At 34.5% G+C, this 27,878-nt stretch overlaps 1 protein-coding gene across 1 annotated transcript; it reads left to right on the top strand.

Annotated features, from left to right (window-relative positions):
* The first annotated feature begins 14,500 nt into the window (after positions 1-14,500).
* Positions 14,501-15,830, top strand: LOC137809342 (very-long-chain (3R)-3-hydroxyacyl-CoA dehydratase PASTICCINO 2A-like). Its single transcript, XM_068610467.1, has 5 exons — positions 14,501-14,533; positions 14,645-14,715; positions 14,811-14,892; positions 15,264-15,360; positions 15,460-15,830. Exons 1-5 carry the CDS (start codon positions 14,501-14,503, stop codon positions 15,528-15,530), a joined length of 354 nt encoding a protein of 117 aa, XP_068466568.1. The 3' UTR covers positions 15,531-15,830.
* Positions 15,831-27,878: the final 12,048 nt, after the last annotated feature.

Here is a 27,878-nt window from a genome sequence, read left to right as displayed (position 1 = left end):
AGGAAGAAACATTTTTAAATTCATCCTTTGAGACTGTTAAGCCAAGAATACCAGCAAATGAAAGAGTTCATATTAATGAAAGTTTCCAAACAAAAAGAAGATTTCCTGAAACCTCTAGAGTTTTTACCGGAATATCTTCTAGAAAACATCAGTTCTATGATGTTATAGTTGATACCCCGTTACCTGATAACTGGAAAAACTTAACCATAGACAAATATGATGGAAGCATAGATCCCGATGAGCATATTGCAGTATATACAACTCAGATTAGTTTATATACGTGGAATGATGCTATAATGTGCCGAGTGTTTCCAACAACATTAAAAGGAGCAACGTTAAGTTGGTTTACACGTCTACCACCTTTGTGTATCAATTGCTTTGATACGTTGGTAGAAAAGTTTGGAGCTCAGTTCGCAACTAGTCGGCCTCATCATTTAACATCAATTGCGTTGGTAAATATAAGACAAGAAAGAGGAGAGTCGTTGAGAATGTTCATGGAACGGTTTGGAAAGGTGGCTTTTGGGCATTCGAAATCTTAGCCCAGAAGTCACAATGCATCACATGATAACAACGTCGAAACCGGGACCGTTTGCCGACATTCTTTGTAAAAAGCCCCCAACCAACCTTGATGAATTAAGACAACTAGCATCAAATGTAGATGGAAGAATTAAGAGAATTTCGTAATCAAGCAAGAGCAGATGGAGGTGAAAAAGTAGGAGTTGAAAGAGAAAGTGGACCTATGGCTAGAAGAGCAAAAGAGGAGTTTCGAAGTCGAAAATGTTAGAAAAGATGGCTTTAAACTAGAGGGGGGGTGAATTGTTTAAAGGGGTTTTCGCAAACTTTTCAAAGCTAGAATGAACTTATTTCAGAAATCAAATGATTAAGCAATTAAGTTAGCCAAAACAACAAGCAAAACTGAAACACTAGAAAAAACAATCGCTTGTTTATACCAGCAAACAACAAACAAACTGAAATTAAAGAGTTAGGGATAGAAAGATTGTACACAGTTGTTTATACTGGTTCACTCCAATCCAGAGCTACATCCAGTCTTCTCAGAAACCCTGAGGAAATCCACTAAGCAACCACACCTTGATTACTTACACAACAACCAAGAGAATGACCTTGAAAACCTCAAGAAACACACTCTCCTTGGCCAACACTAAGATTGCTGATCTTGAACACCTCAAGAACACACAGCCAATCTCAACAACACATACAAACAGAATTGTTCAGCAGTTTACGCAGATTACACTTGTTACAAATGAATATATGAAATCAATACAAGAGAATCCTATTCAGCACTTTGATCAATCTCTCAACTCTTTAGCAAATCTCAGAATACTTTTAAAAACTCTTAGATAAAAAACTTTGTTTCAAGATTCTTAATTCTTAAAAATAGTGTTTCTGAATATGTTCAAAGGTATAGTTTGTTATCAAATCTTAACAAACTTTTAATTGCATTTAAAACTGATTGGTCAAAACATTTAATGACTGGAGCGTATTCAGTTAAAGCATTTAAAGCTCAGTCAAAGAAAACAGTTTTTCTGTTATGGTTTTAAAACAAACAATCGATTGTTTCTTCGAATCAATCGGTTGTTTTGTTACTTAACAAAATCCACCATTTAAAAATAGTTTTCAAACTTTCTCAAAACACCTAAGTGTAAACAATCGGTTGTTTCGACAAAACAATCGGTTGTTTCAACTTAGTTTGAAAAAAATTTTGCTTTGATAAAATTGAGATGCTAATTGCTTTGAGATTTAATCTAAGTGTTGATTACAACATAGAACTACCCCAGAACAAGACTAAAACCAGCACAGCAGCATCAAGCAAAGCAGAGACTTCATCATCCTTCAAAGGGTTTGGATTCTTCAAAACATTGAACACCACTTGGTTCAACAGAAAATTCCAACATTATACACCATTAAATACCAATAGGACGAGAATTTTACAAGAACCAATGGCAACAAAAATCATACAACCCCCAAGAAAAGCAAGAACACCAGAGAGAGATATCATAACAAACACTATGAGTATCATAAAAGTCATGGCCATCATACAAAAGAATGTATTGGGTTGAAAGATATAATAGAAGAGTTAATTCAAGCCGGACAATTAAGACGTTTTGTCAGAAGTGGAAATACATGAATGAGGCTAAGTCCTGAAAAAGAAATAAGAGGTGGAGAAGTAGGAGAAAGGAGGGTAGAAAGGTTTGAGAGAAAAGACAACAAAAGAATAGAAAGAAGAGATGAAAGAAGGGCAAGCAGACTGGAAGGAAGAAATGAAAGGGGTACCAAAATGCACAGTCAGTAAGAAGAAGTAGAGAAAAAAAGTCTAGGAAGGTCGGTGAAAGGTTTCATTAACACAATTTCGGGAGGATTTTCTGGGAAGGATTCGTCATCGGCAAGAAAACAATACTGGAGAAGTGTCAGAACAGTCAATCATGTTTTTAAAAGGAGAACTTTGCCACAAATTCTTTTTACAGATGAAGATTTTCAAGAGATTGATCTAATGGTAATAACAGTAGAAATATTGGAGTATGCAGTTATGAAAACTCTTGTTGACCAAGGAAGCTCGGTTGATATATTGTTTTGGGATACTTTTAGGAGATTACATTTGAGAGAGGAAGATATGGTGCCTTTCCGAGAGCAAATCATTGGCTTCTCAGGTGAAATGGTCAGTACAAAAGGATATATTGACTTGGTGACAACATTTGGAAGGGGAAAATCAACAAGGAAAATTAAAATCAGGTATTTGGTAGTAGATGCTTGCACGTCATACAATGCATTATTGGGAAGGTCTTCTCTAAACAAATTAGGAGCAATAGTTTCAACGCCACATTTAGCCATGAAATTCCCAATCGAGAAAGGTGAAATTGCAACTATCTATGTTAATCAAAGAGATGCTTGAGAGTGTTATGTAGCAGGGTTGAAGATGACTTTAAAGACAGATACAAAAAGAGGATAGAAATATGGTAGCCATGGTAGATTTAGATCCGAGACTGAATGAAAAAAGGTTGGAGCCGAAAGAAGAAACAACATATGTGATGCTGGGGGAAAATGAGAAACAATGTACGTATATAGGTGGGAGTATGCCTGAAGATTTATTAAACAAGTTGATTGCGGTGTTGCGTAGAAACAAAGATTTATTCGCATAGAAAGCAGTTGATATTCCTGGAATTGACCTAATTTGTCACAAGTTATCTGTTTGTCAAGGAGCAAAACCGGTATCACAAAAACGAAGAAAATTGGGTGAAGAGAGACGAAAAGCGGTGATTGAAGAAACCGAGAAGTTAATACAAGCTGGTTTCATTCAGGAGGCCCAATATACAACGTGGTTATCCAATGTGGTGCTTGTTAAGAAGCCAAATGGAAAATGGAGAATGTGTACTGATTATACTGATTTAAACAAAGCATGTCCAAAAGATTCATATTCGCTGCCGAGTATTGACCGATTGGTTGATGAAGCATCTGGCCAAGAGATGATGAGTTTTCTTGATGCTTATTCAGGTTATAACCAAATACAGATGTATGAACCAGATATTCCTAAAACAGTTTTCACCACCGATACAACTAATTACTGTTATAAAGTTATGCCTTTCAGTTTAAAAAATGCTGGAGCAACCTATCAAAGGTTGATGGATAAGGTGTTTAAAGAACAAATTGGAAAGAATATGGAGGTTTATGTTGATGATATAATTGTTAAATCATGTGAAGTATAGAGACATGTGGAAGATCTTCAAGATTGAATTGAAGATCAACCATTTACATAAAATACTAAAAGCTTGAATTGAAACCCAACCATTGGGATGAAGTTGGGTAGGAGAAATGTTAAGAAAATTAAGTACACCCATTTGGAAATCATTCAAAGGCAATCGAATATGAAGATCGCTAAATAAACAAGCGTAAAAATAAAAAAAATTCATTACTATCATTCTCTCGACCATGACAAACGTTGTCAACATGTCCAGCACGCCAAAAAAAAATTATATTATCATCAATGCTAGAAGAATAGATTTGGGTGTTAGAAAGAAAACTACGAAGCTCTTGTGCAGAGCGATACCGAGAGAAAAATTCTCAAACTTTAGAGTTAACCCAGTTATAACCAAGACTATGAGTTCTTTGTGATGCGATTCTCTCGGTTCTATGAGGAACAACATCAGTAGTGGCTTCATTTGAATCTTTCATACATGAAAGAGTAGGAGATGACGATTTTGTATGAGACTGTTGATCTGCTCCTAACACTCGCCCAGTAGATTCATCACCCGTGCTCGAAAAACGAGTAAACTCATCAGAAATAGAAACAAAATTTGAAATATACATTATACCTTTCAAACGATGAATTGACACTCTTGCAAAATAACAAAGGTAATATAATGTCACAAATAACAAATGAAATACGCTATTTATAGTAGAAATAAAGCCCTAAATTTTGAAATGTCACAACACGAAACCGTTTAAACCCATGCAATCTAATGGTTGAACGGGTCATCCACGTCAAATCACTTGTTCTGATCAAGAAAAAACATAAAAAACGAGACAATTAATGCACAATCGAAATCATTTCCTAACATATTATATAATATTAAGGCATAAACAATTTTCTTAAAAATAAAAATCTTTATGCCTGAGGCTAGTGTACTGATAAGACCGAAAGGTATAACCGAGAGGTTATGCCGAGAAATGCAAATATGAAAGAATAAAATAAATATACATAATATAATTACTGTAGCAAGGCCCAATCCAATAAAAGCCCAAGTTAATGGGTGTGTGTAAAATAATAAAGTCGTGCAGAAAGAAAGATCCAAGTGAGTTGTAAGCCCAATAAGAAAACCCTATAAATAGAGGGTCAAGACAAGACGTAAGTAAGAGTCATTTTTGTCTGATGAGCATTAAATCATTTCTAACTTTGGCATCAGAGCGCCTTGCAGGTACACACACCCATCCGTAAGGAGAAGAGGCTGAGAGCCCAACCTGAAGAGAAGCCGAGACCCCAATCCATAGAGAAGCCGAGAGTGCAGTCTGAGGAGAAGCCGAGAGTCCAACCTGGAGAAGCCCAAAACCCAATCTGAAGAGGAGTCCAAAGCCCAAAACCGGAAAATCAGTAGAAGAAGTTAGTCTTATCAACTTATTTGAGTATTCTCGGTCCTTGTTATAAAAACAAATATATTTACTACAAGCTAAATATTACACTCTTACAACTTTTACACGTTTCAAAATGTTTGTTGAAACTTAAACTAAATGTAAGTTATAAAACATACAAACACATACCACAAAAGAATTCCTATATTTTTCAAACTTTTCTGAATAAACATGGGATCAAAATAGGTTAAAATTCCATTATATTCATGAATAAAACGATGATATTGAGTATAAACAGTCACCGCATTACTGATATAGGTCTCACTTTGTTAATTGTTGCTTCTCTTCCCATCAAGTTATGGGCACCCACTCATATTATTAACATTTTACCTACACGGGTCCTAAATGATAAAAATCCCTGTGAAATGTTATTTCACAATAAACTTGGTTACAACAAATTTAAATTTTTTTCTAGTGCATATTTTCCTCTTTTGTGTCTTTATAATAAGAATAAACTTGACTTTGGCTCTACAAGGTTGATTATTCCTTGGTTATAATTTGTACAATAAAGGTTAATACGTTTTTTTTCTAGTTAGGAAAACTTATTTCTCAAGGCATGTTCTTTAATCAAGAAATGTTTCCTTATTCTCTTTCTCAATATGAGTTTAATATGTTTCTTCTTGTACAAGTTCTTTATATGATAACATACTTCCTTTAATTTTTTTACAAATTTATCCTAACACTTATTCTCCACCTTCTTTTGTTATGCCACCTATCACACAAAATTCTAGTGCTAGATTACACAATCACTCTACTGAGAATAATTTTACTAATATATAGCCTTACGTTCATAATAATACAAATAGTCACCAATCACATGCAAATGATGACCATATGGTTTCTAGAGCTAAAACAAGTATGTTCGTATACTGCTACTACTTCTTCTGTTTCTCAAGAACCTTTATCTATTAAAGAGGCCATATCTTTATCAGCTTGGTTCCAAGCTATGCGTAATGAATATATTGTGTTGGTTAACAATCAAACACTTTTTTGTTATCAACAAGAAACAAATAATTAAACAGATCACTCAAAGGGTAGTCCAACCCTCATATCGAGCAAGATATACAAATGCACTTTTCCCCGTACTCAAACAACATCTCAAAAGATCCGCCTACTACCTATTGCTACATTACCAACTAAAGACAATAGTAAGATAAGGACCAACCCCGTCACCCTAATAGTAACTTTAAATTTAATGCATACATTCCAGGGGTTCTAGACACCAGTCAAAGAACAAGAAACTCAATGACTGTACTTTTGAAGAGATCCAAGACCAAACTTTAACTTGAGCTAGGGAAAAAGCTTCAGAATGATCCACTACTTCTCCTTTAAATAAGCAATTATTCTTGTGTCTCAAAATCTCACTAGCCAACGTGATCCAAACATTACCCATAATCAGATTAACTGAAGTAGAAGAACCAAGAATTTTGAACTACTCAAAATATGATCCAGGAACAAGAGGATCAACTGAACTCACTCCTAACCAATCATAACAGAGATTCCGCACTAGCCAAGCGACTATACATCCGAAGAAAAAATGACTTGTTGACTCCTCTGACACCCTGCACAAGCAACAAAGGTTGCTCTGACCCCAACCCCTCGTCTTTCCAGATTTACCTTAGAAGAAATCTTGTTTTCTATCACCCTCCAAGCTGTGACATGAGTTGAAGGAAAAGCTTTAATCTTTTGGAAGAAATTGTACATCTGCATATTTTCCTCGCTCCCTATCCCCTTAATAAACTGTAAACAAACTTGATTGAAAACATTGTTGTCTCACTATCCTTCCAAACCCATCTGTCCACAGTCTCCAACTCGAGCCTCTTATTAGAAATCTCCTGAAAAAGCTGACTTACCTGATCCTCCTCCCAAGCAAAAACCTCTTCTCTAAATTAAATTTCATACCCATACACTATTAATCCAATCTCCACAATCAAATAGATTCACCAAGATCTAAGTTAACAATCAAAGCTAGATCCTTACTATTCTTCCTTCTAGTGCTACGGTTGTGGGCTATAAGTAGATATTTAAAGACAAGTTCAATATTGCAAACTTTCAACGGTACACAACTCGTTTGGTTGCCAACGTCCAAAAATTTCGTTATAAACTTATGGTTGTGACCAATTTAACCATAATTGTTAATGGGGTGATGCTAGACATATCATGTAGTTTACTATGAAGTGTACACATGGGCTCATGGCATGTCTCTTTTCCTTTGCATGCATGTGTATATAATCTAGCTCTCTCTCTTGTATTAGTATTTTTTTTATTCGCAAAAAATCTCTTGTATTAGTAATAAGTAAATGTACTTCTCTTCATCTCAATAGGTATAGTTACGCACGTGGAGAAAATGAATTTAACAAAAATCTGAGACTAATATGTACTTTCTCTTTTTAATTTTCACAACTCTTTCGATTCTTACACGGGCCTAGAAACAAAAATCTTTTCTATAAAATGTGTTAGCTTCTCGGACTTCTTGGTCTTCTCGGTCTCTTCTCTTGGGTTGAGCTTTTGATCCACTTTTCATTTGACTTTTGATTAGGCTTAGATGACTGACAAACTTACTTGACTAGGCTGGATCAACTGAATCTCTTGGCTTCTCATCTCGGTCTCCTCTCACGGGTGGGTGTGTGTACCTACAAGGCGCTCTGATGCCAAAGTCAGAATCAGTTTTGTATAATTATCAGATAAATTCACTCTACTTACCTCTTAGGTTGAACATCTATTCATAACGCTCTCTTATTGGGCTTAAAAGCTACTTGGGTCTTTTCTTTTTGCACCTAATATTTTTAAACACACACATGATATTTGGTCCTGTTTTATGGACTTTACTACATTAACTAATTTAATTTAATTTATTTATTTTTTGTATTTTAACCTTTTGGCCTAGCCTTTCGGTAGACCTTTTGGCCTAGACAATACACTAGCCCCCCAAGCATGTCAGTAGAAATATTTTTTTGGAAATGATTTTGATTTTGTATTAAATGCCTTTTCCCATCAAAAGATTGTCTCGTTTCACATGCTTTTCTTGAATGTGCCGATTGACATGACGTGTTATAAACACTTGACCGTTAGATGTAATACATTTCAACGATTGTGATATCGTGACGTTTCATATGTAAGGATTTTACAATTACTATAAATATTTAGTTTCATATGATCTACCTCACGCTTTTTTGTATTCTTCATTTCGAAAGATTTAACCGAGTACTCTCAGAAGGTACAATGTCTTTTTCAAGCTCTGTTTCCGTTTCTGATGAATTTACGGGGTTTTCGAGCGCAAGTAATGAGTCTACTGGAGAATGATAAAGATTAATCAAGATATGGATTCGGTCTCTTCATCTGCTACACTTTCTTGTATGAAAGACTCGAATGATGCGGCTATGGATGTTGAAGTTGAAGAAAAAAACGAGAAAGCATACGAGAGGTTAAGTCTTCGTCTCGGTTATGATTGGGTTAATCCTAAAGTATAAGAATATTTTTCTTGATATCGTTCTTCTTCAACCTTTAGCAGTTTTCTTTCCAACATTTACATTTATTCTCCTAATGCTACTGAGAGATCATTTCTTTTCGGCGCGCTGGAGCCATTGATAATGTTTGTCATGGACGTGAAGGTGACAATTGTGAATTTTTCTATTTTTATGAATGTCTTTTTACTGACCTTCATGTTAGATTTCCTTTAGACGAATTTCAAATGGGGGTGCTTTGATTTCTCAATGTTTCTCCTACTCAACTGCATCTTAACGGTTGTTGGACTTCTATGCAAGCTTTTAGCATTTTGTGTAAGTTTCTTTCGTTATCTCTTAGTCCGAAAGCTTTCTTGTATTATTATAGTTCTCGGCTTGGCAGGCGACCTAGTTGGTTCTCCTTGATCAGAAAGTCGGAAATTTGTTTTCTTACACCATTTACTTTTTCGTATAAGAATTTCAAAGGTGGTTTTTTCAAATTTCTGATCGAAGACAATGGAAGAAACTATTTCTTTGATGGTGATGTTCCAAATTTTCCTTTCTACTGGACCAACTCTCCTTTGAAGTTCAATTCATGTTCGTATCATTCGATAAATACCGAAGGCCGTCATGCTCTTGAAGTACTCAGTCACTTATCCCATAAGATTCCTACTCGCGCTCTGTTACGGTTATATACTTCTAAAAGACCACGAAAAGATTTCCTTGGTAGGTATTTTTTCAAGTTCTTTCTTTATAACATGAGATTTTTAACTTTGTTAAATCTTTTGTTGACTTTCAGGTTTGATGACGACAACTAATCCGAAAGGATACTCTTATTTCTCAAAAATTGTGAGCAAAGCTAGAGGTTTAACTCTTCGACCTGAAAGATAAATTAATCATGAAGTAGAAGTAGAGGTTATCGAATCCATTTCTTGGGTAGAGGCTCTCGCTGAACCTGATAACATTGAAAATGTTAATGTCGGTCCTTCAAAGAGTAGCAAGAAACGAGACCGAAGTGTTAGAAGATCACATTCATCTTCTAGATGTCATCGTCATGCTATCGGGTGTTCTTCTCGGCCTCTTCCAAACACAATTTTTGTTGCATCAACACGTTTCTCTGATTTTTTTTTCATACTAATCTTGATGGGCCTTCTCAACATATGCTCAAGACATCTGATATTCCTTATTTGGCGGATTCAGTTGTCGAACTCACAAGTCGCGCTTTGTTTCTCGGCAAAAGTATCAAAGAAGAAAGTACAAATGGTATTTCCTCTACTGAGTTTGAGAGATTGAAAACAGAGTTATCTGAGTTGGGTAAAAAGCTTGATTCTTTGACAGTTTAAGTTAAAGAATTTTCCAATGTGAATATCCAACATGAAGCCGAAAAGGAATCACTGAAATATGAAATTGCTAACTTGACTACCGAAAGAGTGAAATTTCATGATGAAAATCGACAACTGAAGGAAAGTTTATCTGATTTGTCTTCTGCAAAACAGGTTGATTTCGAGACTGCTCATCATTAGCAAATGGAGATAAGTCAACTGAAATTGAATGTGTCTGTTGCTGAAGGCTTTGTTATTGAGCAACATAAGTTAGGTTTCGACAAAGCCCTTTAGTAAGCCAAGCATTTTTACAAGATTCCTTTAGATGAAGGAAAGTTTGATATCGACAAAGATTCTTACAATGGTGAACTGGTTTCGATTGACCAAATCCTTGACGAAGATGCATCATAAGAAGATGCCCATTGTAATGCTAATACCGAGAAGTGAATCAGTCTTCACTTTTGATCTTTTGTAATAGCTCCCGGTTAATAATTATCGACCTTTTGAATATGTTTTATCGTGATCTTTTATGGCCTCTTTTGGTTGTACTAACTTTAGCATTTATGTAATTTAACCTTTCGGCCTAATCTCTCGATTACCTCTTTTAAATTATGTTATTTTTAGTTTTCTTGTTTTAATTATATAATAAACCTCTATTATTGAATGAAAAACTTCATTTGTAAATATATATATATATATATATATATTTAACGCTTTCGGCCTGACCTTTCGATATGACCTTTCAACCTTCTAGTTACATGTTATATTTAATTGTTTTAGTTCTGACATTTAACTAACATGGATCAAAGATATTGTTTAGAAATTTATCGAGCAAGATTTCTTCTAAATTGAAAATATCTTAAACCAAGAATTTTCATGATTTATATGAAGCATGCTCTTGGGAGGGGTTTCACCTGGAATGAAAACATCTTAAGCTGAGAGATTTTTAAATTTATATAACATATGCTCTCGATATAGATTTCACCTAAAGTGAAATCATTCTAAACCGAAAGGTTTTTGAATTAACATGACGTATGCTCTTGGGAGAGACTTCACCTGGGATGAAAGCATCCTAAATCGAGAGGTTATTGAATTGTACTCTCGGGAGGGATTTCACCTGAAGTGAAAGCATCATAGGCCGAGAGGTAATAGAATTATATTCTCAGGAGAGATTTCACCTGGAGTGAAAGCATCCTAGGTCGAGAGATTTTTTGAAATAAGATGAAATAAGATTTGTCGTTCATGAATAACTTCTTCATATATGATTCGATTTTGCACGAAAGTTTCTTTATACAAGGAAAAGCATCCATGTCATGGCTTTATACGTCTTTTACAATGTATTTAACTAAAATAAAACTTCAGATGACTTGCATTCCATGTTCTCGGTATGATCCTTCCATCTAACGTTTCCAGTCTGTAAGCTTCATTTTGTAGATCCTCTATTATTCTGAATGGACCTTCCCAATTAGGTGCTAGTTTGCCTTGTTGTGGATCTTTTCTAGCATCAGTTCTCATCCTCCACACTAAATCTCCTTCATTAAAACTTCTCGGTTTGACTTTAGCATTAAACCTCTTGCATGCTCTTCTCTTTACCTCTTATTCTTTTATCTTTGCTTTTTCTCGAAGTTCTTCAATTAAATCTAGATTTGTTCTTAAACATTCATTATTGATATTTCAATCTTCTATTTGTCTTCGTAAAGTTGGTTCATTTACTTCAACAAGTATCATGGCATCAATACGATATGTAAGATTAAATGGAGTTTCACTAGTTGTTGTTTGAGGTGTGCACCTGTATGCCTATAATATTTCTGGTAACTTTTCGACCCATAATCCTTTTGCACTTCCAAGTCTCCCTTTTAGTTGTCCGAGAATAACTTTGTTAGCAGACTCTGCTTGTCCATTTGTTTGCGGATGTTCAACAGAGGTTGTTACTGATTTAACTCCCAAATCTGCATAGAATTCCATAAGCTTTTTTATCAGTAAACTGTCGACCATTATCAGTTATAATATCGCATGGGATACCAAATCTACAAATTATATTTTTTCATACAAAGGTTTGGACTTGCTGAGCTATTATTTTTGTAAGAGCTTCAACTTCTATCCATTTTGTAAAGTAATCAACAACTACAATTAAGAACTTGGTTTGTCCTCGTCCTAAAGGAAATGGACCAAGAATGTCCATCCCCCATTTGGAAAATGCCCATGGAGAAACAATTCCTTGTAATTCTTTAGAAGGTATATAATTAAGACTACCAAACTCTTGACATTTTTTACAAGCTTTGACATATTCATTGCAATCTTCTCGTATTGTTGGCCAATAGTATCCAGCTTGCAAAACTTTAATTGCCATGGTGCATGCACCGCAATGTAATCCGTAAAGTCCTTCATGAAGTTCTCGGATCACATACTCAACCTACTCTTGAGATAGACATTTCAACAATGGGGTTGAGTGTCCTCTTTTGTATTACTCGTCTCCTATGATGACCAAGCTGGCAACTCTCCTTGCTATCTTAACATCATTATCAATGCCTTACTCTTGATTCTTGATTACTTCAATATATATTTTGAACCAATCATCCTTTGTTGTTGTGATTGCTGAACATTCTTCTATTCCAACTGTTGGACTATTAAGAGTTTGTTGTATAACTGAATTGTGTTGAATTTGCTTTTGTTGACTAGCCAACTTGGATAATTAATCTTCCTTCGTATTTTGTTCTCTCAGGATGTGCTTGATTTCGACATTATTAAAGCATTGCATAATGTTTAAAACTTTATGATAATAAGTTAGTAACAATGATCTTTTAGTACAATTTCTGCTCCGCTTCCCTTCTTGTTTGATGATCCATCAACATGTAAAGTCCATACTTCTTGCTGAATTGTTGTTGTTGTCGGTTGTTGAATGACAAAATCTGCAAGAGATTGTGCTTTGATTTCTTCTCGCGGTTCCTATTTGATTCCAAATTATGAAAGCTCCATTGACCATGCCACCATTCTACCTACAAGTTCTGATTTTCTCAAAATTTTTGCTATTGGACAATCAGTTCTCACAACTATCTGATGATTTTGAAAATATGGTCGAAGACGTCTTGCTAAATACACAAAGGTTAATGCTATCTTTTCAATTAAAGGGTATATGATTTCGGCATTCCGTAGGGATCTACTCACAAAGTATATTGGTTTTTGTTTTGAGCTTTCTTGGATCAGGATTGCTCCTATGAGTTCATGTGAGGTTGCTAAATAGACAATGATGGGTTGGGTTGACACAGGTTTAACTAGGATGGGAGGTTCAACTATCGTCTTTTTGATAATGGAAAAGGCTTGTTCACATTGGTCACTCCACTTGAAAGTTTTAACTTTTCTTAACAACTTTTTACTATCAGTTTTGTTCTTTCGACAAGAATTGGCAAAAATCTTGCCAAAGCATTCAATCTTCAAACTAACCTTTGCACCTCCTTTAAGTTTGTTGGGCTTCTCATTTTCATTATTGCTTCACATTTATCAGGATTTTCTTCAATGCCTCTATTAATCAGCATGAGCCTAAGAATTTTCCACCTCTTACTTCAAAAACACATTTCTTAGAATTTAAGCATATGCTGTATTTTCTTATTTTTGCAAAGACTTCTTCAAGATCTTTCACATGTACTTCCACCATACATGACTTAACAATCATGTCATCATCATAAACCTCCTTAAACACCTTATCCATCAACCTTTGCTATGTTGCTCCAGCATTTTTCAAACCAAAAGACATAGCTTCGTCACAATAGTTAGCCATTTCGGTAGTGAAGGTTGCCTTGGGTATATCTGGCTCGTACATTTGTATTTGGTTATAACCAGAATAAGCATCTAAAAACCTTATCACTGCTTGGTCGGAAGCTCCATCAACTAATCTATCAATACTCGGCAATGGATATGAATCCTTTGGGCATGCCTTATTTAAGTCAGTGTAATCAATACACATTCTCCATTTTCCATTTGTTTTTTTAACGAGCACCACATTTGCCAACCAAGTTGTATACTAAGCTTCTTGAATAAAATCAGCTTGTAATAACTTTTTAGTTTCTTCAAAATCTGTTATTCATCTTTCTTCCCCCAACTTTCTTCTTTTTTGAGCTACTGACTTTGCTTCTCGACATACAAATAGCTTATGAGAAATAAAATCAGGATCTAATCCCGACATGTCAACTGCCTTCCATGCAAACAAATTCTTATTTCTTCTTAATGTTGCAATCAGTCCATTTGCCAACTCTACTGGCATACTTCCACTTATGTATGTACATTGTTTTTCATTCTCTCCTAGTTGAATAGATGTTGTTTCCTCTCTCGATTCCAACCTTTCGTCATCATTCATTCTCGGATCTAAGTCCACCATAGCCACCATGTTCCTACTTTCTTCTTTGTTTGTCCTCATTCTCGGATTTTTCATTTTCAATCCTGGCGCATAACATTTTCGTCTGACACCTATACTATATCGTTGGAGCCCAATATTTTGAAATAAGTTGCACCCAAAACCCCTTCTAAACACTAATTAAGTTCAGTTTGCGATTTAAGGCATGATTTGGGTGTCTGTAAAAGAAGCCTTTTAGACTTGGTGCCATGACTTCCCTTGCAATTTTTCTTTTGCTCATGGTAAACATACCACTTTGTAATCCATGGCAAAATAATTGATTGAAAGGGGAAGAGAACTATTAACAACAATCAATATTGATGATCCTATTTGCTGTGCTGTAATAATTGTAGATTATTCGCTATTTTTTCTTTGGCTTGAAAGAGGCATTTGGATCTGCCCCGTCATGGCTTTTGTGGCTCAGGTATGAAGTTGAATCTGTTATTCTGTATTTAATATGGTAAACATTCTTATATTCCTGACTTCCTGTTATATGGATTGCAATTTTTGGTCTGGCAGGTATAGCACCTTTTTAGTGTTATATCCAACAGGCATCAGCAGCGAAGTTGGTCTGATATACATTTCCTTGCCATTCATCAAGGTAAAGATTTAGAACAGCAAATGTCCACAATGCTTTTAGAATCCTACTGGTTTGGTTTTGTTTGTTTATTGGGAATGTATATTTTCTCTTTTTTGCCCTTATATTCACCAAGAGGAACTTACGAAGTTTGGTTTAGTCAAGAAGGAAAAAACATTATCCTCTTTTGTGAAATTTTCATTTTACATTGCCCTCAAGTTTTGTGTTTGTTGATCTTCTGAAACATCTCACCTGCTATATTTTGCGATTCCCGAAATGATAATGGAGAAATGGGAAAAAGACTTGATACTCTGTCACTCATGAATATGATTTACTGAAACTATTTGATATGGTGTTTTTTCATTACCCAAGTTAACGAGCTCAGTATTTTTCAGGCATCAGAGAAGTACTGCATAAGGATGCCCAACAAATGGAACTTCTCATTCGATTACTTTTGTGCTGCTGTTGTTGTATTGGGAATCTATGTTCCAGGCATGAGTTCAACATCTTTCTCACCACTAATTTGTGCTTTGACTAACATTCCTTTTGTTAACCTTGTAATTTTTTGTTTTGCATCATAATTCTATGCAGGTAGCATACACATGTATAGTTACATGCTTGCACAGAGGAAGAAAGCTCTATTAAAATCAAAGAAAGAGTAGAGTTAGCTTAGCATCTGTAGTGTTTATTTTTGTCCAAACATAGGAAGCATATGGACATGTCTTACTTTGGATTCACATGTAAGATAAATTCTAGGTTATTTATCCTTAAAGTCAAAACAAGGAGAGAAGGACACTAAATGATTTTATTCTTTGGTGCAAAATTCCTAATTTAAACATTCATCTAAAGGTCAAATGATCTTTGGCTGAGAAATGACTAAGCCAAGTTTCTGAAACAGTCTCTTGGAAATGTTTACATAGACAAATTCTAATTTGAAATTATTAAAATCAAATATTTTTCTACGCATTGTCAATTTTTGTTTTCAAAATAATAATAAAAAGTTATCTGGTTTTCATAAAATAGCTGTAATTTTGTTTGAGTTTCTATTATATCCATTAATTGTGTTGGTAACATATATAATGTCTCGTGAAAAATATTAGTACATGTATTTTATGCAATAAATATTGTTGATTTTCTTTTTTCAGTATAATTGTCTTGTTAAAATAAATTCATAATATATATATATATGTGTGTTTTTTTATAGTCGAGAATTTTATTTAACAATTAGATATTAAATTTCATACTCCGTTAACATGTTTTAATGGAAATGTCTTATAACTTGTGACTCTGAATTGGATATTTTCTTACGGAATAATTTTTTTCTAATTAAATATGGAAAAAATGATAATTATATCAGAAGTGTTCAATAGAAAATACAAGTTAATTTAAATATTTAAACTCAAATTCAAATAAACATTAAAAAAGCATGGGATTTAGCACCTATGTTTTTTACTTAAGAAAATAACTTCACATTTCCACTTATTAAAAAAATTAGATTCAAATTAATTAAGAAAAATGGTTAAACGCATACATTTTATTATTCTTTTAAAAAAATTATTTTGAAACAAAGAAAATATTATGATAATATAACCAAATTCAGACATTAATTAAAGTTATAATATTTTATTAAAAATATCATTAAATGGAATAATAGTGAATAAAATTTGTTTATATGTAAACATAAATGTGATTATTTTTAAATGAGAATGGAAATAATATGTAAGCAATGAATCAATATTTGGTGAGGATAATATATGATAATTTATATTATTTTTGTTGTAGTAAATGTTCATGATTTTCTATCCTTGTTGAAGGCAGCACTGATCCAGACATAAACTGACAAAAGCTTGTTTCAGACTCCTAAAAGGATTAGTACTTCCTTTTAATTTCATCAATAACCGACAAATTAGTTCAATCAAACTGAGTTAAAAAAAAATTAAGTTGTAAAAAACTTAATATAATTATGTTTCTTAACTGTTATTATTTAAAGATAAATTAATCACAATTTTTAAGTTTAAATGTGAAAAAGTCCATAATTATAATAGAGTTCATACTTAAATTGACTTGTACATCAAGAATATGATATTGTGAAGCTTTGAGAGTGAGATTCGGCTAAGGTTGGAACTAGGACACAGTTTGCCTCTTGAAAGCAATGGTTGAAAATAAATAAAAAATAATAATAGAAAGTTTTAGATTTGGAAAAAAACGTTCTACAATTTTATAAAACTTTACACACAAAAAAAATTGCAAAAAAAATCATGGTTGCATAAAAGAATGTTGACACTAATGACCTAGACAAGTTCTAAAATCTGTCATCTCCACAAAATTCTTACAAAAGAAAAAATATAAAAATATTTAAAACTAAAAATCCAATAATTTATCATATAAAAAAAATCCAATAATTTATCATATAAAAAAAATCCAAAAAGTTTATTAAACAAGAATTATTTGATAAACAATTTCCATTATGAAATATATTGCAGTAAGTTATTATTGTAATATCTCAACACATTACTCAAACTAATTAGAAACCCAAGAAACTAATCACACGAAACACTAAATATATTCAAGAAGTTTGTGAGTCTGTTCATATGTTCAATACTCATCAATACGGCAAAACCAGACTTTCAGCGTAATATTCAAAACATTGAAGAGTAGATGCAAAACTTAATTCGCTTATGAAACTTTCCATATGATCGTCATCTTCCTCATCAAGCATGAAAGAATATTTTCTGTTTTATTTAATCTGTCTTTCATCTATAGCAATGATACATATATATAACCATAGCATTAGAACCGTACAGAACCGTACAGATTCTTTTTCTAACATAACATCTGTAATTAAGACTAATTATAGACCCATTAATAGTGATTATATTCCTATAATTAAGTCTAATTATAGACTCATTAATAGTGATTATATTCCTGTAATTAAGTCTAATTAAGTCTAATAATGATTTTGTCCGGTAATATCCCTCAAGTTGGAGCATGTAAGTCTTGAATGCCCAACTTGACCAAGATGGCTCCAAACTTTTTAGCACGCTTTGGTGAAAAGGTCAGCTAGTTGTGTATGTGTGGGCACATAGGATGGAAGAAGGCGCTTGTGAATGATTTCATCTCGAACAAGGTGGCAGTCAACTTCAATGTGTTTGGTGCGTTCGTGGAAGACCGGGTTTTTAGCAATGTGAAGTGCTGCTTGACTATCACAATAAAGACGAATTGGGTCAGGATGAGGAACATGTAGCCATTGATCGATATTCAGCCTCAGCAGAGGAGGCAGAAATCGTTTGTTGTTTCTGGGTTTTCCAAGAGATTGGGGAAGTGCCGAGTTGAATAAACCATCCGGTGAGAGATTTCCGTGTCAGTGGACAACTTGCCCAATCAGAATCACACCACCCAAAGAGTTGTAAGTTGTTCTCTTGAGGTAGGAGTATTCCTTGTCCAGGATGCCCCTTTAAATATCGAACAACACGGAGAGCAGCTTGCCAATGCTCAGAGCGTGGATTTTGCATAAATTGAGATAAAGCTTGGACACTGTAGGCAAGGTCAGGTCGAGTGAAACACAGATAAATTAACCTCCCAACAAGTCTACGATAAGTAGCCGGGTCAGAAAGAAAAGAACCAGTAGCGGAGCTCAATTTGTGATTTTCTTCACATGGTGTAGTGGCGGGCTTCGCACCCAACAATCCGACTTCAGTAATGATATCTAAGGCATATTTCCTCTGACAAGGGAAGATTCCGTTGGGGGAGCGAGCAACTTCAACCCCCAGGAAGTACTTGAGGCGGCCTAAATCTTTCATATGAAAGCATTGATTTAAGTAGCCTTTAAAACATTGGATGGCAGTACCATTATTCCCTGCAATCACAAGATCATCAACGTAGACTAGCACAACCAACTGTATGTCATTATTATTGAGAGTAAACAGGGAATGATCCTTCGGGGATTGTTGGAAGCCGTAACGAGTGAGAGAAGAAGATAGTTTAGCAAACCAACACCTGGGGGCCTGTCGGAGGCCATATAGAGACTTTTGAAGCTTGCACACTGCCCCTGGTTGAGATTCTTGGAAGCCAGGAGGGAGTTTCATATAAACCTCATCATCAAGATCACCATGGAGAAACGCATTGTGAACGTCCATCTGATGAAGCTCCCAATCTTTTGCGGCTGCTACTGCTAGAGTTGTGCGAATGGTTACCGTCTTTACGACAGGAGAAAACGCCTCGTTGTAATCCAAACCCTCCACTTGATGATTGCCAAGAATTACCAATCGAGCCTTGAATCTTTCAATTGTTCCATCCGAGTTGTATTTGATTTTGTAGATCCATTTACACCCAAGTGCCTTCTTTCCAGGAGGGAGAGCGGTGAGTTTCCAGGTGTCATTGAGTTCGAGAGCATGAATCTCCTGTGCCATAGCATCACGCCACCGGGGTTCTCGGACCGCTTGAGAAAAGAACAGGGGTTCCTGCTCGGTGTGTAAAGAGGCAAGAAAACTTTGATGATGTTTAGAAAAGGAATCACAATTCACAAAATCATGTATAGGATACGAAACACCTGAGGATTCTGTTGAAGGAGGTGACGGAACAGAGGGGCTTGACGGTATCGTGGTGGCTGCGACAAAATCGCGTAACCGTACGGAAGGCAGCTTCGCGCGATGCCCTCGCCCAAGGGGAACCGCGGCCGTCAGCGGTGGTGAAGAAACCGACGGCGCCGTCTCCGTCGGACACGGCGGTGGATCCGCGGGTAGCGTCGAGGCTTCTATACACGGATCGGAGTCGTTGATAGTGTGGTCGAAGTCATCTGTGAGGGTAGCATCCTCCTTGGCTGGGATGGGAGATGCAATGGGTTGGTTGACGATGCATTCATCTAGGTTTGAGGAGGCAACTTCATGAAGAAAATGTGGGTCCGTTCCAGTTTTTAAAGAGTTGGCAATAATTGGGTTTTGCAATGGTGGTGCAGTGTCCATCTTTTTGGCTTCAAAATATGGAAATTTATTTTCGAAAAAATGTACATCACGAGAGACAAAGAAAGTTTCTGTTTCCAAATCAAATAATTTCCATCCTTTTTGGCCATATGGATACCCGACAAACACACATTTTCGGCTACGACTATCAAATTTATCCCGCTGTCTATTTTGATTATGAGTATAACATAATGAACCAAATACTCGTAAGTGCGCGTAACTGGGTACACATCCATGGATCACTTCATAAGGGGTTTTTCCTTTTAGAATGGAGGATGGTGTGAGATTGATTAAGTAGCCTGCAGTCAAAACGCATTCCCCCCAAAATTTAATGGGAAGATTGCCTTGAAACCGTAATGATCGAGCAACATTCAGAATATGCCGATGCTTGCGTTCGACGCGTCCATTTTGTTGCGGGGTCCCGACACAGGAAGTTTGGTGAAGGATACCTTGTTGAATGAAATATTGTTTTAGACACATGAATTCGGTTCCATTGTCAGAGCGAACCATTTTAACACATTTGTTGTATTGCCTCTCAACGAGTGTGAAATTTTTTTTCAAAGTCACTGATACCTCTGTTTTTTCTTTTAACAAATAGATCCAAACTGCCCGTGAACAATCATCCACAATTGTCAAAAAATATGAAGCACCACAGGATGAAGGAGTTTTATAAGGACCCCATAAGTCACAATGAATTAAATCAAAAATATTCAAAGCTTGATGCGCACTTAAGAAAAACTTATCTCTCGTTTGTTTCGATTTTTCACAAACTTCACAAACTTTATTCAACTCATCACGAGTACATTTCCCACTTATATCAGGAAGCATTTGCACAATCTTAAATGACGGATGTCCTAATCTTTGGTGCCAAAGTGCTAGTTGATTTTCCATCTTGACATGACATGCTTGAGTCTTCCGTACCCCACGATACTAATAAAGCCCATCTTTTCGTTCACCTGCTCCAATCAGCGTCCTCGAAGTGCGGTCCTGTATAATACACAATTTATCAGTGAATGTTACAACACAATTTTCTTCATCCGTCAATTGAGGTACTGAAAGTAAATTGCATTTTAATTTGGGAACATAAAGGACATTTTTCAATTCAAGTCCTTCTTCAAGAGTCACTGTTCCCTGTTCGCAAGCTAGAACACGTTCACCATCGGGTAACCCTACGGGGCACCCTTGTATAGTTTCATTTTCACTCAAATTTTCCAGTGACCCGGTCATATGGTTTGATGCCCCACTGTCAATAATCCACAAATCCCAAATGCTCTTACCAGTCATTTTCTCTGATTCATTTGATTTTTGTTTGCTGATCATATCAACCAATACCTTCCATTGTTCATTGGTCAGACCTGCCATCTCAAGTTTCTTGTCGTCATTGTTGGCTTGACTGTTGCTTCCACTAGCGTGTGCCACATTTGCACGTGTCGGGTTACCTTTGTTTCGCATCCTTGGCGTCCCCTGCCGTTCCATTTGCCTTCACTTTTTGGTCTGTCACCCCACCATTCGGGATATCCGATCAATTGGAAGCATCCCTTCATGTCGTGACCATTTTTACCGCAATGACTGCACGTCATTAATTTTTCTACCATATCTCCACGCCCTTTTTCTTTGTAGTTGGCCTGCATCGCGAGACCCACGACCAACCCCCTTTCTTCCGTTGATTTGGCCATCATTCTCACTCTTTCTTCTTGTACCAACATAGCATATACGCGGTTCAGAGACGGCAATGGGTCCGAGGCCAGAATGTTTGATCTTACTGTCCCGTAGCTTGCATCATCCAACCCCATAAGGAGTTGATGAACCTTCTCCTCCTCCCTTCGTTTTTCCAACTGAGCATCAATCCCACACTTGCATCCACCACACGTACAAGATGGAATTTTGTCACTGTTAGCAAGCTCATCCCAAAGGACCTTCAATTTTCCAAAGTAAGTTGCCACCACCATTCCCTCCTGCTTGCATCTTGACAAGTCCGACCTTAGTTGTTGAATTCTAGGTCCATTCACGACCGAGAATCTTTCTTTAATGTCTTCCCACAAGTTATGTGCAGTCTCAGCATATGCTACTGTGGATCGTAAGCTTGGTTCAATGGTGTTTAGAATCCAAGAGACAATCATGGACTGCACGGTCCACCAATCTTCAAGGTCGGGTGCCTCATCCTCTGGTTGGATATGTGTTCCATCAATGAAGCCCCATTTTCTCCGGGCACGAAGCGAGATCTTTACTGCTCTTGCCCATTCGTCATAATTTTCTCCGCGCAATTGGACTTGCGTGATTATGTTTCCGGGATTGTCACTCGCGTTGAGATCATATGGCGAGTAGGTCTTCTTAGCACCTCCTCCTTCGTGCTCTGCTTTGTTGGCATTATTCTTTTCTGGTGCATCTGCCATGGTTGTGCACCGTTGCCTTTGCTTTGTGTTTGTCGGGTATCAGAGTTTTGTGCTCTGATACCATGAAAGAATATTTTCTGTTTTATTCAATCTGTCTTTCATCTATAGCAATGATACATATATATAACCATAGCATTAGAACCGTACATGACATCTGTAATTAAGACTAATTATAGACCCATTAATAGTGATTATATTCCTATAATTAAGTCTAATTATAGACTCATTAATAGTGATTATATTCCTGTAATTAAGTCTAATTAAGTCTAATAATGATTTTGTCCGGTAATAAAGCAGAATAAAACGTGTCCATGGTTCGTGAAGAACAGAATATCGCCAGTTTCAGACATGAGCAAAGGTATAGACGAAAAAAAGAGGAGAAAACAAAGGTTGAAGATGGGCATAGTTTACTTTCAGCAACTGAGTCCAAGCAGCAGTATACTCTCTCTTTAACCAAAGAACAAATACTTTTGTGATCATGAGAGATACAAAGACACCCTCTCAAAACCCCAATATAAGACTTATCATGAGACACTTCACACAGACCATCAGGTATGGACATATACCTGTATCTCTCGTTCTTCAGATCATACGAAAAAATCACTGACTGACTTCCATTATTAGCAACAGTTCGCATTAGAGGATCAGAACTCACGGAGATTCGAAGTGCTAACCAGTTAAGAGTGTCACTCGCAAAAATTCCATTTTCTTTTTGTAAAATGGGAAAGGGAGAAGAACAGTTATCGGAACAGTTAAAAATATATGAGAGGAGATATATAAATTAATTTTATTTTTAGTGGTTTTGTAATTTTTTAAATATTAAAACAGTTATCGGAATGGAGTTTTTTTTAAGGGAAAACAGTTTTGAATTTAGTTTTTTGAAATATATCTCTATTTCTTCAGTTTTCAGTTTCTTTTCAGTTTGAATTTTTAGGATTTTTATTACCATTTTTCTCTCTTCCCTCTTCTTCCCTTTATCTCCTCTATTCATCTTACTTTCATTAGATAAAAATATTTATTCTCCAAGAAAAAACCCAGAAGAAGAGCACGCACCTCGCGTCGGTGTCTGTAAGTGAATTTTCTTTTCTTGGTTGTTTAATTGTTAATGTTACTCATTTTTATTTCTTTTACTCTGCTTTTCATTTTTGTACCGTGAAGGCAGAATACAGAGCATTCAAATTGCACAGGTACAAAGTTATCTTGACATCATTGTTGATGTGGGCATTGATAGGGAAGATGTATGTGTTCTGAATACGACATTCTTGCGGAGAAGAGGAAAAGGATTAGAAAATAAATATTTTCTTAAGGTTTGTTACAGAATTTCTCATCTTATTTTTATTTTATTTTCTTTTCATTATTAAATTTCTCTTTTTTAGTTTTATGTTAGTAACAACAAATCTTGGCTATGTTTATTGGGTTATAAATTAGAATTTGTTTAATATATTTTTTACTGTAACTTAATTATTAATATAGTAGGTTGAAACTCATAAATGATGAGAAAAATATTTTTATCTTAATTTTACTTAGTGGTGTTTGATATTTAAAAGATATGTATACACATAGTAATAAAAATAAAAAATAAGAATAAAGAGGCGTAAATAAAGAGGATCCCCTCTTAACTGTCTATTTTATTCTAATTTTGATTCTTATACTTATATTTTATTTTATTATTTTAAAAATATATGAGATGAGATATTTTTCATTTTGTTACTTCTTTATTTTTAAAACTAAATTTTAAATTTCGAATTATGAATTATGGAGAAATTGTAAACATAATTCAAAATGTTTTTCTTCTTTATTTTTAAAAACTAATATTTTGTCAACATAATCCAAAATTGCAGTTAGGAAGTGAGTTATTCAACCAAACATTTTCCTTCAAACCCCATTTTTTCTCCCTTTTTTCTTCATTGGTTCAAAAAAATCACTTATGCCATCCAAGAATCTCTCTCCACAACGTCATTAAACATTAAACAGGTAACTTTTTCAATTCACATTGGATTTAAAAAGTGAACCATTTTTCCCAAAAGTGTAACTGTGTAATGATGCAGGAAAGAAGAATAAAAAAGTTTCATGTTTTCAACAAGAAGAACTCGTTAATTTTTTTCGGTATGCACATTCTCTTCTTCATTATACCCAACTTCTTTGTTACAAGTTTTATGATTTATGTTATTTATCATTATACTTATTCGTCTCTCATTTCTCCTCTCTTTTCTTTGCAAATTTGTTCTTTTCTTTACAAAATTTATTCTTTCATATCTTTGTGCACTTTTTTTTTCTCCATTCTCCATTCTCCCTAGGTGTGTTTTCGTATCAATATTATGTGAGTACACATCTTTTTCACTTTTTAGAATTTAAAATTATTAATTATTCTTTTAAAATATGTGATTTTTTAGTCTTTGTATTTTCTTTTAAATTTTCGTTTGTTTAAAATCTATAAACATTGACTAATTGTTGGATTCGAAAAAGAAAAATAAAAGAAACATGTAAAAAAAAAGAGTATAGTGAAATTGTTAAAATTTAAAATAAAAGTAAAAATGAAAAAGAATATATATATATATATATATATTTATTTGTAATGAATATTTTCATTTATTTTTATTTTCATGGAATTACTTTAACTATTAAGTTTATTTATATCTTTTATACCTCTATACCTATATATAAAGAGATTCTCTTCTTAATTGTCATTTTATTTTATTCCAATTTTATGTTTATAGTTATATTTTATTTTATTATTTTAAAAATATATGAGAGGAGATATTTGTCATTTTGTGACTTCTTTATTTTTAAAAACTAAATTTTGAATTTTCAGTTTTGAATTTTAAATTTTGAATTATGGAGTAATTGTAAACATAATTCAAAATGTTTTTTTTCTTTATGTTTAAAAACTAATATTCTGTCAACATAATTCAAAATTGTAGTTAGGGAGTCGTGAGTTTTTCAACCAAACATTTTCCTTTAAACCCTATTTTTCTCTTTTTCTTCTTCAATGGCTATAAAAAACCACTTACGTCATCCAAGAATCTCTCTTCGCAACGCCATTAAACATGTAACTTTCTCAATTCAAGTTGGATTGAAGAAGTGAACCATTTTCTCCAAATTTGTAATTGTGTGTAATGATGCAGAAAGAAGAAGAAGAAAGTTGCATGCTTTCAACAAAAAGAGCTCTTTCATTCTTCTTAGTATGCACATTCTCTTCTTCATTTTACCTAACTTCTTTGTTACACTTTTTATGATTACATGTTATTTATCATTATATTTATTCTTATCTCATTTCTCCTATCTTTTCTCTACAAATTTGTTATTTTCTTTACAAAATTTGTTCTTTCGTATCTTCGTGCACTTTTTCCCCCTATCTTCTTCATTCTCCCTAGGTGTGTTTTCGTGTAAATATTATGCGAGTACACACCTTTTTTACTTTTTAGAATTTAAAATTATTAATTATTCTTTTAAAATGGGTGATTTTTTTAGTCTTTGTATTTTCTTTTAAATATTCGTTTGTTCAAAATCTATTAACATTTATTAATTGTTGGATCCGAAAAGGAAAAATAAAATAAACATGTAAAAAAAAGAGGAAAGTGAAATTATTTAAATTTAGAATAAAAAAGTAAAATTGACATTTTGTAATTTATTATTATTATGTGTGTATTTTGCAATTTATTCATAAGTGACATTTTTCTTTAGTAGAAAACAAAATTTGTAAAGAATGGAACACCTAGAAGGATGATCAATCACTCGCAATGGTTAAGCCAATTCATACAAAGGTATAATAATTTTACATAATGTTGATAATAATGACATTTTTTTATTCATAATGTACTATAAATTTATATTGTTGACACAAGTGTGCGAATAATAACATTGTTTATTTGAATTTTAATATTAAATATGCGGATACGCAGGCGCCTGTGTTCCTACTGGTATATAGAATATATAATGTGTATTTAGGCTTCGAGGCTCAGGTTCAGGATTCAAGGTTCAAGGTTCAAGACTAGTTAAGAGTGTAAATGGGAAAAGGAGAAGAACGAGTTAAAACCCTTCTCCAACGAGTGTCGCCCTTGCAATAACCCTAATCTCCCAAAATATTGAGTTAAAATTGAAAATGATGGTCACCACCTTGTAAGCTTAATTGGAATCATCGTACTCAAACTCATGCTTCGTAGCATATTTGGATATTCTACCACTACAAGATCTGACACATAAGCATGGGGAATATGCAGACTTATGCCTAGTGGTCTGGTTCCAAAATTGAATCCAATATTTTTCAAATTGACCGTCAAGCCATTGCATACACCCAACAAATAAAAAACGGAATTGAATCGGTAAAAGGCACGAGGGATTGTTAGTGACAGATTCCATAATGAACGACGTACCTTATCGAGAGTGGATAACGGGTTTTCAAGTAAATTTCGTACCTAGCATGGCTCAAGAGTGATAATTACTCTGTCATCAGAGACCGGGTCAATTACAAAGAACAATTAAGATTTTTGTGTTCTCAAAAAATCTTTGAAGGTGTAAATTAACGATGGAGAAGATGAATTTCCATGTTCGGCAAACCACCGTAGCATGAGAGTTTCCGTCGAAAGACAAATAAAATTTCCATTACTAGATAAGAGTGGAGATCTACAACTGTAGATCTCATGCTTTGTGGGGTCCACTTTGCATTCTTCTTGATCCTCACCTTATAACCGTTACGATTTTGGAGGACTCTCATTTTTTTTAATAAAACATTAACAACATATCTACCCATTTTTTTAATTAAATTATAATTAAAACGACTTCAACAAACATACCTTACCTACTTACCAACGCAACACAAATTAGGTTTAAATAAAAATGAAAACGCATCTTATAAATTTAAATTATTACTGCGTCCAGTAAAATGTCAACAGTGACTGAAAAATAAATACATCTTACATCTTATATAATAATATTTAAACATATATTATTAAAAAATAAATACTTGCATTAAGAGTATAAAATTTGGTGAAAGAAATAATAATACATAAGCAAAAAGGGGCCAGGTTTGCAAACAGCCTGTGTAAAATCTTAAACAATATCATTCTAATTAACGAAGGGATTATGATTGGTTAATTAAATATTAAAGAAAGATTAATAGCGAAATCCATTAGATTAATCAGTAAATAAATAAAGGAGAAGGAGGAAAACATCAAGAGAAAGAAAGACGAGAGAAGAAAGAGGTTGGAGAAGGTGAAAGGCAAAGGGGATTTTCAAGACTCGTGAAAAAACAGATAGGGTTAGGATCTGGGAATTTGCATGGCTTCTGCAGTTGTAGATCTCCCTCTTGATATCGTAATGGAAATTTTATCCTGGCTTTCGGTAAAGACTCTCATGCGACTACGGTGCGTTTGCAAGACATGGAATTCTCTCATCTTTCATCTTGCATTTGTTAATTTGCACCTTGAAAGATCTTCCAAGAACACAGAAATCCTAATAGTGTTCTTTGCAAATGACTCGATGTCTGATGACGGAGTAATTATCACCCTTGAGCCATGTTCTGTACGGAATTTACTTGAAAACCCGTTATCCACTCTCGATAAGGTACGCAGTTCATTATGGAATTCGTCACTAACAACTCCTCATGCCTTTTACCGATTCAATTCCGCTTTTTATTTGCTGGGGGTATGCAATGGCTTGA

This window comes from Phaseolus vulgaris, chromosome 2, assembly GCF_051622355.1.
Source record: "Phaseolus vulgaris cultivar YP4 chromosome 2, ASM5162235v1, whole genome shotgun sequence".
NCBI lineage: Eukaryota > Viridiplantae > Streptophyta > Magnoliopsida > Fabales > Fabaceae > Phaseolus > Phaseolus vulgaris.
The sequence above is the reverse complement of the archived record's forward strand: the minus strand, read 5'-3'. Positions and strand labels throughout refer to the sequence as shown.

Coding starts and splice junctions, on each gene's coding strand:
- LOC137809342 (XM_068610467.1), top strand. CDS start 14,501: ATGACTTCCCTTGCAATTTTTCTTTTGCTCATG. Junction 14,534..14,644: donor CAATTTTTCTTTTGCTCATG/GTAAACATACCA, acceptor TAATAATTGTAG/ATTATTCGCTATTTTTTCTT. Junction 15,361..15,459: donor ATTGGGAATCTATGTTCCAG/GCATGAGTTCAA, acceptor AATTCTATGCAG/GTAGCATACACATGTATAGT.